The 14,531-nt window shown below is 51.5% G+C and overlaps 2 protein-coding genes across 2 annotated transcripts; both read left to right on the forward strand.

Moving 5' to 3' along the window:
• Positions 1 to 339: 339 nt before the first annotated feature.
• LOC309822663 (double homeobox protein 4-like protein 4) lies at positions 340 to 5,597 on the forward strand (the record flags this gene model as incomplete). The annotated part of the gene is made up of 5 exons (XM_082654627.1): positions 340 to 382; positions 2,116 to 2,270; positions 3,696 to 3,816; positions 4,224 to 4,378; positions 4,905 to 5,597. The coding sequence occupies 5 exons, from the start codon at positions 340 to 342 to the stop codon at positions 5,595 to 5,597; spliced, it is 1,167 nt and encodes a 388-aa protein (XP_082510753.1).
• A 3,319-nt stretch (positions 5,598 to 8,916) lies between these two features.
• Positions 8,917 to 14,306, forward strand: LOC309822664 (double homeobox protein 4-like protein 4; the record flags this gene model as incomplete). Its single annotated transcript, XM_082654628.1, has 5 exons — positions 8,917 to 8,959; positions 10,693 to 10,847; positions 12,273 to 12,393; positions 12,801 to 12,955; positions 13,482 to 14,306. 5 exons carry the CDS (start codon positions 8,917 to 8,919, stop codon positions 14,304 to 14,306), a joined length of 1,299 nt encoding a protein of 432 aa, XP_082510754.1.
• Between the last annotated feature and the right edge of the window lie 225 nt (positions 14,307 to 14,531).

The raw sequence follows: 14,531 nt of genomic DNA on the forward strand, positions 1-14,531 counted from the left end.
TGACTCAGAGGTGGGGAATTCCACGGAGACAGAAAGTATGTGTGGAATGTTGAAAGGTGTGAAAAGGAGAGAGCACTTGACCCCAAGCATTCTGGCAAAGGATGACGAGGGCGGCAGCTTCAAAGGGACCTGGGAGCCTCCGAGCAGGCCTTCCATTCCAACGCCCACTTGCCTCTCGGGATTCCTTCCAGGTTCTCAATTGGCAAGGAAGGGTTCTGCACCATCTGTGGCTATTTACATAAATAGGGGCGTGGCATCCTCATCCATTATAAACCCTGAGCTTCTGAGAACTGAACAGTTGGCCAGCAGTTTCCGTGCCATCCCTGTGGGTCTCCCACCATGGATTCGTCCAGCTCATCCGGCACATACAGCACCTCCAGAGGTACGTTGCCCTCAGCATCTGGGCTCTGCGCTTGGATCATCCAAATACACTCATGCACCTCCCCGACCCAAGGGTTGATCACCACGAAGGTTGAAGTTTCCCAATGACCACCAAATGGCATGCACTGATATGCTGGGACATGTTTCTGGAATCACTTGGGCAAAAGGATGCACCTTGGTTTGGGCATTTCACGTACATATTTCTGGTTTGCTGCTTCATTTGTTTTCCTTCTAGAAATCCACATGGAAGTTGGTAGCCCTGTTGCCTGACAATGGCTTCTCTACTAAAAATCCCAGCCTGTGTTTGCAGTGAATGGAACACGAGTATTTGATAACGTTCCCAACTAAACTGACACTCTTTTCCAGTTGACAGTGTTTGGGATTTTGAATTTGTTTCACATGTTCTATTCTTGCTGTTGTTGCGGATTTGCTCTGTTATGTTGTGTGTTCCATTTGAACTGGTTAACTTCCACGGTGTCCATGGAAATAATCCACATCCAGTATGTGTTAAGATTACGAGACAAAGAGAGATTTTCTTTGAGCACACCTGAAAGCTAGAACCTGGGAAACAGAGATTCCAGGAGCACTCGAACTGTCTTTCATTAGACTCCAAGGTAGGCACTGCAGGAGTCTCTGGAAAGCCAAAATCTGCAGTGTGACAAGTCCGTTCCTTGAGTGCTTTCCAAATATGTTCCTTGGAGCTGGCAGGAAGGAAGGGCGCTTTTAAAGGGAGTCCCCGTTGGGGATCCGAAACCCTTGCCTTGTCTTGAATCCTTCCAGAGGGAGACCTGGAGACGACCTTACGTCACCAGCTGCCAGCTGCTAGGGCAGGTAGCCCTTGCAGAAGGGTTGGCATTGACCTAGAGTTGGAGAGATTTCAGGAAACTCAAGATCTCAAGGGTGTGCAGGACGTGCCTGAAACCACACCCCCCCTGGCCATCATACCCGGCTCCCACCTTAGAATGCAGGAAACAAACATCCATCCATTCCCTTGCTACAAGAAATAGGCAACCTCAAATAGGAAAGGGGTGGGGGGTAGCCCTTCAGACTGCCCAACTGAAAGAATAGCATGCACACGGGGAGAGTCACCATGACCTCGGTGACTAAAAGGGAAACTCATCTTCTGAGGAGTACTGGGCTGTTGTGGGTGTGTGGGTGGGTTGGCGCCATCAGACAGGGCAGCACGTTGGTCATGGCTCAAAAAAATAGGTTTTCTAAACAATCCTCTAGTGTGTTCTGTGTTGGGGGTTGGCTTGTGTGTTTGTCTGGCTTCATTGGGCTTTCGTCTACTTTCCTTTCCAATAGTGAAAGTGCAGATATGCTGTGCGAATGATAGTTCAGAAGCCAGGTTCCTATGGTTAGCATAGAGTTAGAGGTAAATCTGGTAGAAGCCATCAAGATTTTCCAAGGCCTCCACAGGTGGAAAATCCTTCCACCCGTTTTGGTCACGGTAGCCTGTTTTCCTAGGGCTTTCCCCTTCTCTTTGCATTGTGTCCTGTGGATCATTGGCGAATGGTGAGGTGATCCCCATAGCCTTGACCCTCAGCTTAGCTTGAGCCCCCAGGGTCCCACTCAGCGTGGCTTTCGGGGTGTACCCACGGTTTATCCAAATGCAGAGTCTTCCCCTGGCTTAGAGCTTTTTCTCATGGCACAGGGACCAGCACTGGGCCGGCACCATTCATTTGCACCTCCATGGATTCTCCCCTGACACATTCCCCCTCTTCTCTCCCACAGGCCGACTCTCAAGACCATCGCGAAGGAGGAGGCTTGTTCTGAGTCTGAGTCAGAAGGACACCCTGCAAGCACTCTTTCAACAGAACCCCTATCCCGGGATAACGACCAGAGAATGGCTGGCACGAGAACTGGACATTCCAGAAAGCAGAATTCAGGTACAACCGAGTCTCTCGATCCATTTTCCCTCTCGTGGTCCGTGTCCAGATGCAAGTTGCCCCACTCCAGTTGCACTCCTTACTCTAGGGCTTTCCTCTTCGGGGTGCTCCAGACAGCAGGAACTCGAATCTTGGCAAGAAGGTGGCTCCCTTTGGAAAACGTGGCCAGACTGAGCTGTGTGGCGAGAGGTCCATTCAAATGTGTGGTCAAGTATAAAGGGCGAGGGGCCAAGGAAGCAGGAAGGCCTGGTGGTGTCAAGGAGATGTTACCTTGATGGCTGGCCTCCGAGGAACTAGCTGTGCTGAAGACTTCCCTCTCTGGGCACGTTGGAGAGGAGTCACCAAAGTTAGGAACACCGTGCCTGCGACCTTACAGAGCGTCGCCAAAGACTGATTGACTTTCCCTACGAACACTTTTTCTCAGGGTGTCCAATTTTCCACACACCACCATCAGAAATGTCTAAAGACATGCACACACACACGCACACAAGCACAGGTCCACATTGCTGTTCGGCCTCGGGGAATGAGGTAGCATGCACAATGTTTCACTGTTGAAGACAAGGACACATATTCTGAAGAAGGGGAGCGGGTACATAAGAGCCTCCTGACCTAAAAGTGATGGAGGCATGTAGTCCCTGAGTAGTAACTGTCAATGAGTAGTTCCCAGGCAGCATGAGAAGAGTGGTTTTCATGGGGGCACTTGCTAATGGATACGATTGCATGTTATGAGACAGTACTGCCTGTGGGGACATAAGAGAGGCAGGGAGACATGAATCGGGCATGGACTACGGGAAACGGGAGGCAAAGAGACCAAATGAGGGAAAGGAGATTGAGCCTGAGAGCCTGGGACAGAGACAGAGCGAGGGGAAGGCAGGCAGGCAGTCACTTGGGCAGCCGGGGGGGTCTCAACAGAGACAGACGTCAACAGGTAGATGTGGAGAATCGTAGACAGAGACCAAAAGACCCACAGAGAAAATGGTAGTTTTGATGAGAACGGCTGGGGCGGGGGAGAGAGACAGAGAGAGTTAGCTATCCATCCCATTCTGACTGTGGGAAAGCAAGCATTGTCTCCTCCTGTGTCACAAGTCATTACTCTGGACACCAGTAAGGTGACTCGAAGAGGAAGGATTATTTTCACGGACACAGATTGTGTATTCTGGAATCTGGTGCACTTCTTCAGAGGTAAAAGCCGGAGTCTACATTCTACATGCTAGTGAGACTTCAGTCCCTTTGAATCGTAAATATTTCCACTGGGGGCAGACGGGCCATACTGGGTCTCCATCAGTCGGCTTGTTGCTCGCCGACTGGCTGGCCGGCCGGCTGGCTGGTGCGTTTGTGCATTTGTTCTATGGTGCATCCCTGCAATAGATCTTGGAAGTAAGTGCATAAGCATTGAAAGACAAGGCTTTCTTTCTTTGTACCCAGGTTTGGTTTCAAAACCAACGAAGAAGACGCCTAAAGCAGAGCCGATTGCTGTCGGAGAATGCCTTCAAAGGAGGGCAGTCACAGCCACTGCGGCCCCCACCACCTGAGGCTTTGACTCGAGGTAAGTACCCGGCATTCCATAGGCATTTCCCAAGAGCATCTCCTTGAGACAGAATCATCTATGAACGTGGATGACCAGGGGAGGCCAAGAACGCTTCAGAGAGGAAACAATGATATCTTGGGATCTTGCCCCATTCCTGTTCCACCCAGGAGCATCATGCCCCTCTTGGAGGGTGGGGAGATGCATGCCCAGGAAGGCTTGGAATCTTTGGGTCCAGAACCTGCCCGGACGTGCAGAAATGCCTTCTTCCGTCACATGGGGCGTTTTCACATAGCACTGAGTTAGGTGTATCGATGTATCGATCTTGATCTATGACATACCGCTTCCTACATACCACACACTGGATCTGCTGTGAATGTGCTGAAATTGGCCTGAATGTCCTCTCTTCTCTGTGTGTTCTTCTTTAGGAAGCATGGGAAGAGAGGCCAGGCGAAAGAGGACTTTCATCTCTCCTTCTCAAACAAGGGTCCTTATGCAAGCCTTTGAGAGGGATCGATTTCCATCTATTGCTGCCAGGGAAGAATTGGCTCACCAGACAGGAATTCCCGAACCTCGAATCCAGGTAAGTTCTCCACCAGTGGGTGGAACTTGGCTTCTCCCACGAGAAAGGAGTGTTAACCCTTGCGACGGGTTGTTGCTGGATATATGTAGGCTTGGAGACGGGGGATTGGGAGGAAGTTCCCTTCGTCTTACGAATACGCTACGGGGGCTGATCTGAAGGCATCCATTTCCAGAAGAGGACAGGGCAATGGAAGTCCTGGGCAGCCAGGGAGGGGCCTGAGTTTGTAGCTGGTCAATGCCAGCTCTCCTCAAAGACAGGGGTGGGGAGGGGTGCGGAGAGTGGTGTGAGTCCTGTGTTGCCCTGACGTCCTCCCGCATTTTCAAGAGCCAAGGTGAAAGCTCTATAGGAAAAATGGCCCTTAGGTGAGGCCCAACAGTACTTGCCATGGGTCTGACAGATTGGAGGGCATGTCAGGTCAGGGCAGGGCAGGTTGGGGCGGGCTGGGGTGGACCGGGAATGAGGCGGCGGCAAGTCGATCTGGATTGTCACGCTGCTAATGCTCCTGTCGCCCCATATGGTTCCCTAGATATGGTTCCAGAACCGAAGAGCTCGGCACCCAAAGCAGAGCGCTAGTGGGCCTGTGAATGCCTTAGCCAAAGGCCCTGATGCCACATCAGCTGTGACTGCCCTGTCGGACCAAAGCACCCTGCCCACTGTCCATAGAAGCTCTCATCATTATCCTCCCTCTCATGCACCTGATAGCATGCAATCCTTTGCTGTGGCCACTGCTGTTTTCTCCCCCTCCTTTCTTGGGCCAGAGGCTTCCTATGGGTGCTGTGTGGGCCAGCCGTTGATGTTCATCATGCTCCAGCCCAGCCTGGCAGCCCTTCAGAGATGCCAGAACCCACAGCCTCTTCTGGCCACAGTTCCGTGGGGCGAACGGTCACATGCTCTCATCGCCAGTGGGCAGCCTGCCCAGGGAGTCATCTGGCCACCTGCACCACCAGAGACACACTTCTGGCAGCAGCAGGCAAGCTCAGGTGAAGAGACATCTCCCCAGCTGGAGCAACAGCCCCAGCGCTCAGCCCTTACAGGCTCCTCAAGCCTCCTGGATGAACTCTTGTCAGACGTGGACATTCTGGACAAGGCAGGCCCTTTTCTGAATGTGGACACAGAGGAAGAGGAACTTGCAGCAACCCTGGAAGGCCCCCTCAGCGAGGAAGAATTCAAGGCCCTGCTTGACATACTGTCAGGCTCCCCAGTGCCCACAGGTGTTTAGGGGCAGGAAGGAAGGCCTTCCCCCGAGCCCCTTTCAAGCCTCCTTTCCTGGGAGGCAGAGCCATGGGGGAGAGAAAGAAGAAGGAACAAGCAATGCTCATGATAGTGTCTGGCAGGGAGAACAAGGCAAGTTGACTGTCGACAGCAACTGCGTTGTGCCCAGGAGGGATGCCATGCTCCACACGGACTGTCACAAAGCTTGCGCACCAAGAGGGACACCCTCTCTGAAGCCTCAAGGAATTCAAACCTTCCAATGAGAACGAGGAGGACCCAACGCTGAACTGGATTTCCCCGTTGTATGTGACATTCCATTGATCCAATCAATAAATCTTGGCACTCAGTTCAAGTTCTTGGTTGTGCTTTTGTCACTTTGATTTCTCCCGCATTTCCTCAGAGAGGTGAAATCCCTCCCATGACCTGGGACAGCATGGAAGGTGGTCCAGATACCCCTGTCTAGTGCCGTAGCTTGTAGCCACAAACACACCTTAGTGGAATCAAGAAAACAGTCTCTCAGTGACAACATTCACTTGCTTTCTGGGTGCATGGTATGGAAGAGTTCCTCGAGGGCATCGCCTTTGCACACAAGGACAGAACTATGCAAACACTTTCATTGCCAGGGTTTATAGTAACAACTGTGCCCAATGTATTATGCACACAAATCATCACTCTCCATCTCTCTCTCTCTCTCTCTCTCTCTCTCTCTCTCTCTCTCTCTCTCTCTCTCTCTCTCTGGCTCATTACATGTCCATGGCTACACACTACAGGAACACACCTCTCAAAAGATAAGCCAAGTTATAACTAAAGTGATGAACAAATGAACTGAAAAACCGAATGCCTGTGGCATTGTAACGTCATGGCAGATGATCCCTTCCACTGCTTCTTTCAAAAATATTTTCCAACACATGTGCCTCGTACACTCTGTGTTGAGTGATTCTCCACTGGCTCAATCTGTGTGCCCCATGTCCAGCATGGGAGTGTCAGTGGCACGAAGTATTAAAATAATCTAATGTGTAAACAACAATGTATCTGAGTCTCTGGATACAACTGCATCCGGGTCTCTAGCTCTATTGTGTGCATATCTCTGCAGATACATCTAGTCCTCAACTCCCTCCCAGTCACTCCCCTGTCTTAGGCTCCCATTTGTCCAGATCTCTAGAGCTATATACAACGCTCTCTCGCTCTCTCTCCCTCTCTCTCTCTCCCTCACTTTCTCACTCTCTTTCTCTTTCACTTTCTCTCTCTCTCTCTCTCTCTCTCTCTCTCTCTATCTCGCCCTCTCTCTCTCTCTCCCTCACTTTCTCTCTCTCTTTCTCTTTCACTTTCTCTCTCCCTCTCTCGCCTTCTTTTCACTGGGCAGAAATGGAACATCATTTTCAAGAGCCACACAGGTGGCATAGGCCTTCTGGGAAAAGAATCTGGCCACGGTAGCCTCAGGACAAGTAGGATTGGAGATGTGGAAAGAGACAGCTTATGGAAGAGTTGGTGCTTTCAAGAGGGTGGGGGGAACACTGGGTCACAGTGTGCCATGAAACACTGAGATGCTTGTGGGTGCTTTCAAGAGGGTGGGGGGAACACTGGGTCACAGTGTTCCGGGAAACTCTGAGATGCTTGTGGATGGAAGGACTTGCACAGGCTCTTCCTAGAGCTAGGAACTGTGGCTTTACCATCTTGGTTGTCCAATGCTGGCCGCTCCAGAGAAACCTCAGAGCCCAGGGACAGGCAGCGGTACCTCCACAGGGAGGCCAGCGGTGCACTGTGCATAAACACACCTGCAGGCTCTCAGGATTCCCTGGCTGCCATGCAGATCACAGCTTCTGCTCCCCCAAGCAAGCTTATCCCACCTGGATTGTCCAGGAGGGAGGTGATCCAGGTCTGGCAGGCAGTGCCTTCTGGGAGAAGCCAGCAAATCCCATGTTTCAGTGATTAATTTTCTCAGCCAAAACTTCCAACTACTCGGGAAACCCCCCCCTGATCCAACAAGATGGTCATGCCTCCCTCTGATCTCTGGCACTGCAGGACAAGGGACTAGGACATACACCTCCTCAGGACATCCTCCTGGGCCCCCTGGGACTTGCAGACACCTACTGGTCCCGGTGACATCCGTCCAAGGGTACCACCTGACAACCGACCTTAGTGGGTACAGAAAATCAAACACACAGATCACACAAACATCCCTACGCGCGTGCACACACACACACACACACACACACACACACACACACACACACACACACCAGCCAGGTTTTCATGAATTGCTGGTGTAATTACTCTGATTGCCAACTGTTTCTGAATAAGCTCACTATCCTCATGTTAATCCACGTGGTGGCCAAAGAAGCATGGTGGCAAAAGAACACATTTGGCATGGTTCTGTATTTTTTGGTGGGGTTTCTTTTGTTGGTTTGTTTTAAATTTTTCTATTCTCTGCAGCCCAAATGCACCGATAATGTTGGGATGGCTGTACTTGGAATCCAAGCTTTCCTTTCAAACTCAGCTGTGTCATCATCCATCATGTAACGTGCTACATATCCCTCTCCTTCCCCTTCCCCTTCCCCTTCCCCTTCCCCTTCCTCTTCTCCTTCTTCTTCTTGGTACAGTTGTCAGTTGACCACTGAATGTGAAACCGACTCTCTCTTTTGTACGCCAAGGATAAGCACTGAAATTAAGTTCCTTTCCTTGTGAAACATACACGTGTGGCATGCCCCTTTCTCTGGTCTCTCCATGGCATGTGAGCAACGGGATGGGTTTCAGAGTACCTCTGAAAAAGTCCCAAACAGCTGAGGACCATGGGTAGACACTACATAAGCACTCAAGCTTAGTATGTGAATTATCGGGAACTCAAACCCCAGCCAAGGAAATGCTTTAGGAGTGTGAGGCAATGATGTCCTGGTGGTGATGAGGGAAGTGGGAAACGTACTCGATGCAAACTAGGCTCTAGGTTCTCTCTCCATTTGGGAAAGTACAGTGACACACTTAAGCGTGAATGACTCAGAGGTGGGGAATTCCACGGAGACAGAAAGTATGTGTGGAATGTTGAAAGGTGTGAAAAGGAGAGAGCACTTGACCCCAAGCATTCTGGCAAAGGATGACGAGGGCGGCAGCTTCAAAGGGACCTGGGAGCCTCCGAGCAGGCCTTCCATTCCAACGCCCACTTGCCTCTCGGGATTCCTTCCAGGTTCTCAATTGGCAAGGAAGGGTTCTGCACCATCTGTGGCTATTTACATAAATAGGGGCGTGGCATCCTCATCCATTATAAACCCTGAGCTTCTGAGAACTGAACAGTTGGCCAGCAGTTTCCGTGCCATCCCTGTGGGTCTCCCACCATGGATTCGTCCAGCTCATCCGGCACATACAGCACCTCCAGAGGTACGTTGCCCTCAGCATCTGGGCTCTGCGCTTGGATCATCCAAATACACTCATGCACCTCCCCGACCCAAGGGTTGATCACCACGAAGGTTGAAGTTTCCCAATGACCACCAAATGGCATGCACTGATATGCTGGGACATGTTTCTGGAATCACTTGGGCAAAAGGATGCACCTTGGTTTGGGCATTTCACGTACATATTTCTGGTTTGCTGCTTCATTTGTTTTCCTTCTAGAAATCCACATGGAAGTTGGTAGCCCTGTTGCCTGACAATGGCTTCTCTACTAAAAATCCCAGCCTGTGTTTGCAGTGAATGGAACACGAGTATTTGATAACGTTCCCAACTAAACTGACACTCTTTTCCAGTTGACAGTGTTTGGGATTTTGAATTTGTTTCACATGTTCTATTCTTGCTGTTGTTGCGGATTCGCTCTGTTATGTTGTGTGTTCCATTTGAACTGGTTAACTTCCACGGTGTCCATGGAAATAATCCACATCCAGTATGTGTTAAGATTACGAGACAAAGAGAGATTTTCTTTGAGCACAACTGAAAGCTAGAACCTGGGAAACAGAGATTCCAGGAGCACTCGAACTGTCTTTCATTAGACTCCAAGGTAGGCACTGCAGGAGTCTCTGGAAAGCCAAAATCTGCAGTGTGACAAGTCCGTTCCTTGAGTGCTTTCCAAATATGTTCCTTGGAGCTGGCAGGAAGGAAGGGCGCTTTTAAAGGGAGTCCCCGTTGGGGATCCGAAACCCTTGCCTTGTCTTGAATCCTTCCAGAGGGAGACCTGGAGACGACCCTACGTCACCAGCTGCCAGCTGCTAGGGCAGGTAGCCCTTGCAGAAGGGTTGGCATTGACCTAGAGTTGGAGAGATTTCAGGAAACTCAAGATCTCAAGGGTGTGCAGGACGTGCCTGAAACCACACCCTCCCTGGCCATCACACCCGGCTCCCACCTTAGAATGCAGGAAACAAACATCCATCCATTCCCTTGCTACAAGAAATAGGCAACCTCAAATAGGAAAGGGGTGGGGGGTAGCCCTTCAGACTGCCCAACTGAAAGAATAGCACGCACACGGGGAGAGTCACCATGACCTCGGTGACTAAAAGGGAAACTCATCTTCTGAGGAGTACTGGGCTGTTGTGGGTGTGTGGGTGGGTTGGCGCCATCAGACAGGGCAGCACGTTGGTCATGGCTCAAAAATTAGGTCTTCTAAACAATCCTCTAGTGTGTTCTGTGTTGGGGGTTGGCTTGTGTGTTTGTCTGGCTTCATTGGGCTTTCGTCTAAATTTCCTTTCCAATAGTGAAAGTGCAGATATGCTGTGCGAATGATAGTTCAGAAGCCAGGTTCCTATGGTTAGCATAGAGTTAGAGGTAAATCTGGTAGAAGCCATCAAGATTTTCCAAGGCCTCCACAGGTGGAAAATCCTTCCACCCGTTTTGGTCACGGTAGCCTGTTTTCCTAGGGCTTTCCCCTTCTCTTTGCATTGCGTCCTGTGGATCATTGGCGAATGGTGAGGTGATCCCCATAGCCTTGACCCTCAGCTTAGCTTGAGCCCCCAGGGTCCCACTCAGCGTGGCTTTCGGGGTGTACCCACGGTTTATCCAAATGCAGAGTCTTCCCCTGGCTTAGAGCTTTTTCTCATGGCACAGGGACCAGCACTGGGCCGGCACCATTCATTTGCACCTCCATGGATTCTCCCCTGACACATTCCCCCTCTTCTCTCCCACAGGCCGACTCTCAAGACCATCGCGAAGGAGGAGGCTTGTTCTGAGTCTGAGTCAGAAGGACACCCTGCAAGCACTCTTTCAACAGAACCCCTATCCCGGGATAACGACCAGAGAATGGCTGGCACGAGAACTGGACATTCCAGAAAGCAGAATTCAGGTACAACCGAGTCTCTCGATCCATTTTCCCTCTCGGGGTCCATGTCCAGATGCAAGTTGCCCCACTCCAGTTGCACTCCTTACTCTAGGGCTTTCCTCTTCGGGGTGCTCCAGACAGCAGGAACTCGAATCTTGGCAAGAAGGTGGCTCTCTTTGGAAAACGTGGCCAGACTGAGCTGTGTGGCGAGAGGTCCATTCAAATGTGTGGTCAAGTATAAAGGGCGAGGGGCCAAGGAAGCAGGAAGGCCTGGTGGTGTCAAGGAGATGTTACCTTGATGGCTGGCCTCCGAGGAACTAGCTGTGCTGAAGACTTCCCTCTCTGGGCACGTTGGAGAGGAGTCACCAAAGTTAGGAACACCGTGCCTGCGACCTTACAGAGCGTCGCCAAAGACTGATTGACTTTCCCTACGAACACTTTTTCTCAGGGTGTCCAATTTTCCACACACCACCATCAGAAATGTCTAAAGACATGCACACACACACGCACACAAGCACAGGTCCACACTGCTGTTCGGCCTCGGGGAATGAGGTAGCATGCACAATGTTTCACTGTTGAAGACAAGGACACATATTCTGAAGAAGGGGAGCGGGTACATAAGAGCCTCCTGACCTAAAAGTGATGGAGGCATGTAGTCCCTGAGTAGTAACTGTCAATGAGTAGTTCCCAGGCAGCATGAGAAGAGTGGTTTTCATGGGGGCACTTGCTAATGGATACGATTGCATGTTATGAGACAGTACTGCCTGTGGGGACATAAGAGAGGCAGGGAGACATGAATCGGGCATGGACTACGGGAAACGGGAGGCAAAGAGACCAAATGAGGGAAAGGAGATTGAGCCTGAGAGCCTGGGACAGAGACAGAGTGAGGGGAAGGCAGGCAGGCAGTCACTTGGGCAGCCGGGGGGGTCTCAACAGAGACAGACGTCAACAGGTAGATGTGGAGAATCGTAGACAGAGACCAAAAGACCCACAGAGAAAATGGTAGTTTTGATGAGAATGGCTGGGGCGGGGGAGAGAGACAGAGAGAGTTAGCTATCCATCCTATTCTGACTGTGGGAAAGCAAGCATTGTCTCCTCCTGTGTCACAAGTCATTACTCTGGACACCAGTAAGGTGACTCGAAGAGGAAGGATTATTTTCACGGACACAGATTGTGTATTCTGGAATCTGGTGCACTTCTTCAGAGGTAAAAGCCGGAGTCTACATTCTACATGCTAGTGAGACTTCAGTCCCTTTGAATCGTAAATATTTCCACTGGGGGCAGACGGGCCATACTGGGTCTCCATCAGTCGGCTTGTTGCTCGCCGACTGGCTGGCCGGCCGGCTGGCTGGTGCGTTTGTGCATTTGTTCTATGGTGCATCCCTGCAATAGATCTTGGAAGTACGTGCATAAGCATTGAAAGACAAGGCTTTCTTTCTTTGTACCCAGGTTTGGTTTCAAAACCAACGAAGAAGACGCCTAAAGCAGAGCCGATTGCTGTCGGAGAATGCCTTCAAAGGAGGGCAGTCACAGCCACTGCGGCCCCCACCACCTGAGGCTTTGACTCGAGGTAAGTACCCGGCATTCCATAGGCATTTCCCAAGAGCATCTCCTTGAGACAGAATCATCTATGAACGTGGATGACCATGGGAGGCCAAGAACACTTCAGAGAGGAAACAATGATATCTTGGGATCTTGCCCCATTCCTGTTCCACCCAGGAGCATCATGCCCCTCTTGGAGGGTGGGGAGATGCATGCCCAGGAAGGCTTGGAATCTTTGGGTCCAGAACCTGCCCAGACGTGCAGAAATGCCTTCTTCCGTCACATGGGGCGTTTTCACATAGCACTGAGTTAGGTGTATCGATGTATCGATCTTGATCTATGACATACCGCTTCCTACATACCACACACTGGATCTGCTGTGAATGTGCTGAAATTGGCCTGAATGTCCTCTCTTCTCTGTGTGTTCTTCTTTAGGAAGCATGGGAAGAGAGGCCAGGCGAAAGAGGACTTTCATCTCTCCTTCTCAAACAAGGGTCCTTATGCAAGCCTTTGAGAGGGATCGATTTCCATCTATTGCTGCCAGGGAAGAATTGGCTCACCAGACAGGAATTCCCGAACCTCGAATCCAGGTAAGTTCTCCACCAGTGGGTGGAACTTGGCTTCTCCCACGAGAAAGGAGTGTTAACCCTTGCGACGGGTTGTTGCTGGATATATGTAGGCTTGGAGACGGGGGATTGGGAGGAAGTTCCCTTCGTCTTACGAATACGCTACGGGGGCTGATCTGAAGGCATCCATTTCCAGAAGAGGACAGGGCAATGGAAGTCCTGGGCAGCCAGGGAGGGGCCTGAGTTTGTAGCTGGTCAATGCCAGCTCTCCTCAAAGACAGGGGTGGGGAGGGGTGCGGAGAGTGGTGTGAGTCCTGTGTTGCCCTGACGTCCTCCCGCATTTTCAAGAGCCAAGGTGAAAGCTCTATAGGAAAAATGGCCCTTAGGTGAGGCCCAACAGTACTTGCCATGGGTCTGACAGATTGGAGGGCATGTCAGGTCAGGGCAGGGCAGGTTGGGGCGGGCTGGGGTGGACCGGGAATGAGGCGGCGGCAAGTCGATCTGGATTGTCACGCTGCTAATGCTCCTGTCGCCCCATATGGTTCCCTAGATATGGTTCCAGAACCGAAGAGCTCGGCACCCAAAGCAGAGCGCTAGTGGGCCTGTGAATGCCTTAGCCAAAGGCCCTGATGCCACATCAGCTGTGACTGCCCTGTCGGACCAAAGCACCCTGCCCACTGTCCATAGAAGCTCTCATCGTTATCCTCCCTCTCATGCACCTGATAGCATGCAATCCTTTGCTGCGGCCACTGCTGTTTTCTCCCCCTCCTTTCTTGGGCCAGAGGCTTCCTATGGGTGCTGTGTGGGCCAGCCGTTGATGTTCATCATGCTCCAGCCCAGCCTGGCAGCCCTTCAGAGATGCCAGAACACACAGCCTCTTCTGGCCACAGTTCCGTGGGGCGAACGGTCACATGCTCTCATCGCCAGTGGGCAGCCTGCCCAGGGAGCCATCTGGCCACCTGCACCACCAGAGACACACTTCTGGCAGCAGCAGGCAAGCTCAGGTGAAGAGACATCTCCCCAGCTGGAGCAACAGCCCCAGCGCTCAGCCCTTACAGGCTCCTCAAGCCTCCTGGATGAACTCTTGTCAGACGTGGACATTCTGGACAAGGCAGGCCCTTTTCTGAATGTGGACACAGAGGAAGAGGAACTTGCGGCAACCCTGGAAGGCCCCCACAGCGAGGAAGAATTCAAGGCCCTGCTTGACATACTGTCAGGCTCCCCAGTGCCCACAGGTTTAGGGGCAGGAAGGAAGGCCTTCCCCCGAGCCCCTTTCAAGCCTCCTTTCCTGGGAGGCAGAGCCATGGGGGAGAGAAAGAAGAAGGAACAAGCAATGCTCATGATAGTGTCTGGCAGGGAGAACAAGGCAAGTTGACTGACGACAGCAACTGCGTTGTGCCCAGGAGGGATGCCATGCTCCACACGGACTGTCACAAAGCTTGCGCACCAAGAGGGACACCCTCTCTGAAGCCTCAAGGAATTCAAACCTTCCAATGAGAACGAGGAGGACCCAACGCTGAACTGGATTTCCCCGTTGTATGTGACATTCCATTGATCTGATCAATAAATCTTGGCACTCAGTTCAAGTTCTTGGTTGTGC

Source organism: Grampus griseus (assembly GCF_964374135.1).
Source record: "Grampus griseus genome assembly, chromosome: 5".
Taxonomy (NCBI): Eukaryota; Metazoa; Chordata; class Mammalia; order Artiodactyla; family Delphinidae; genus Grampus; species Grampus griseus.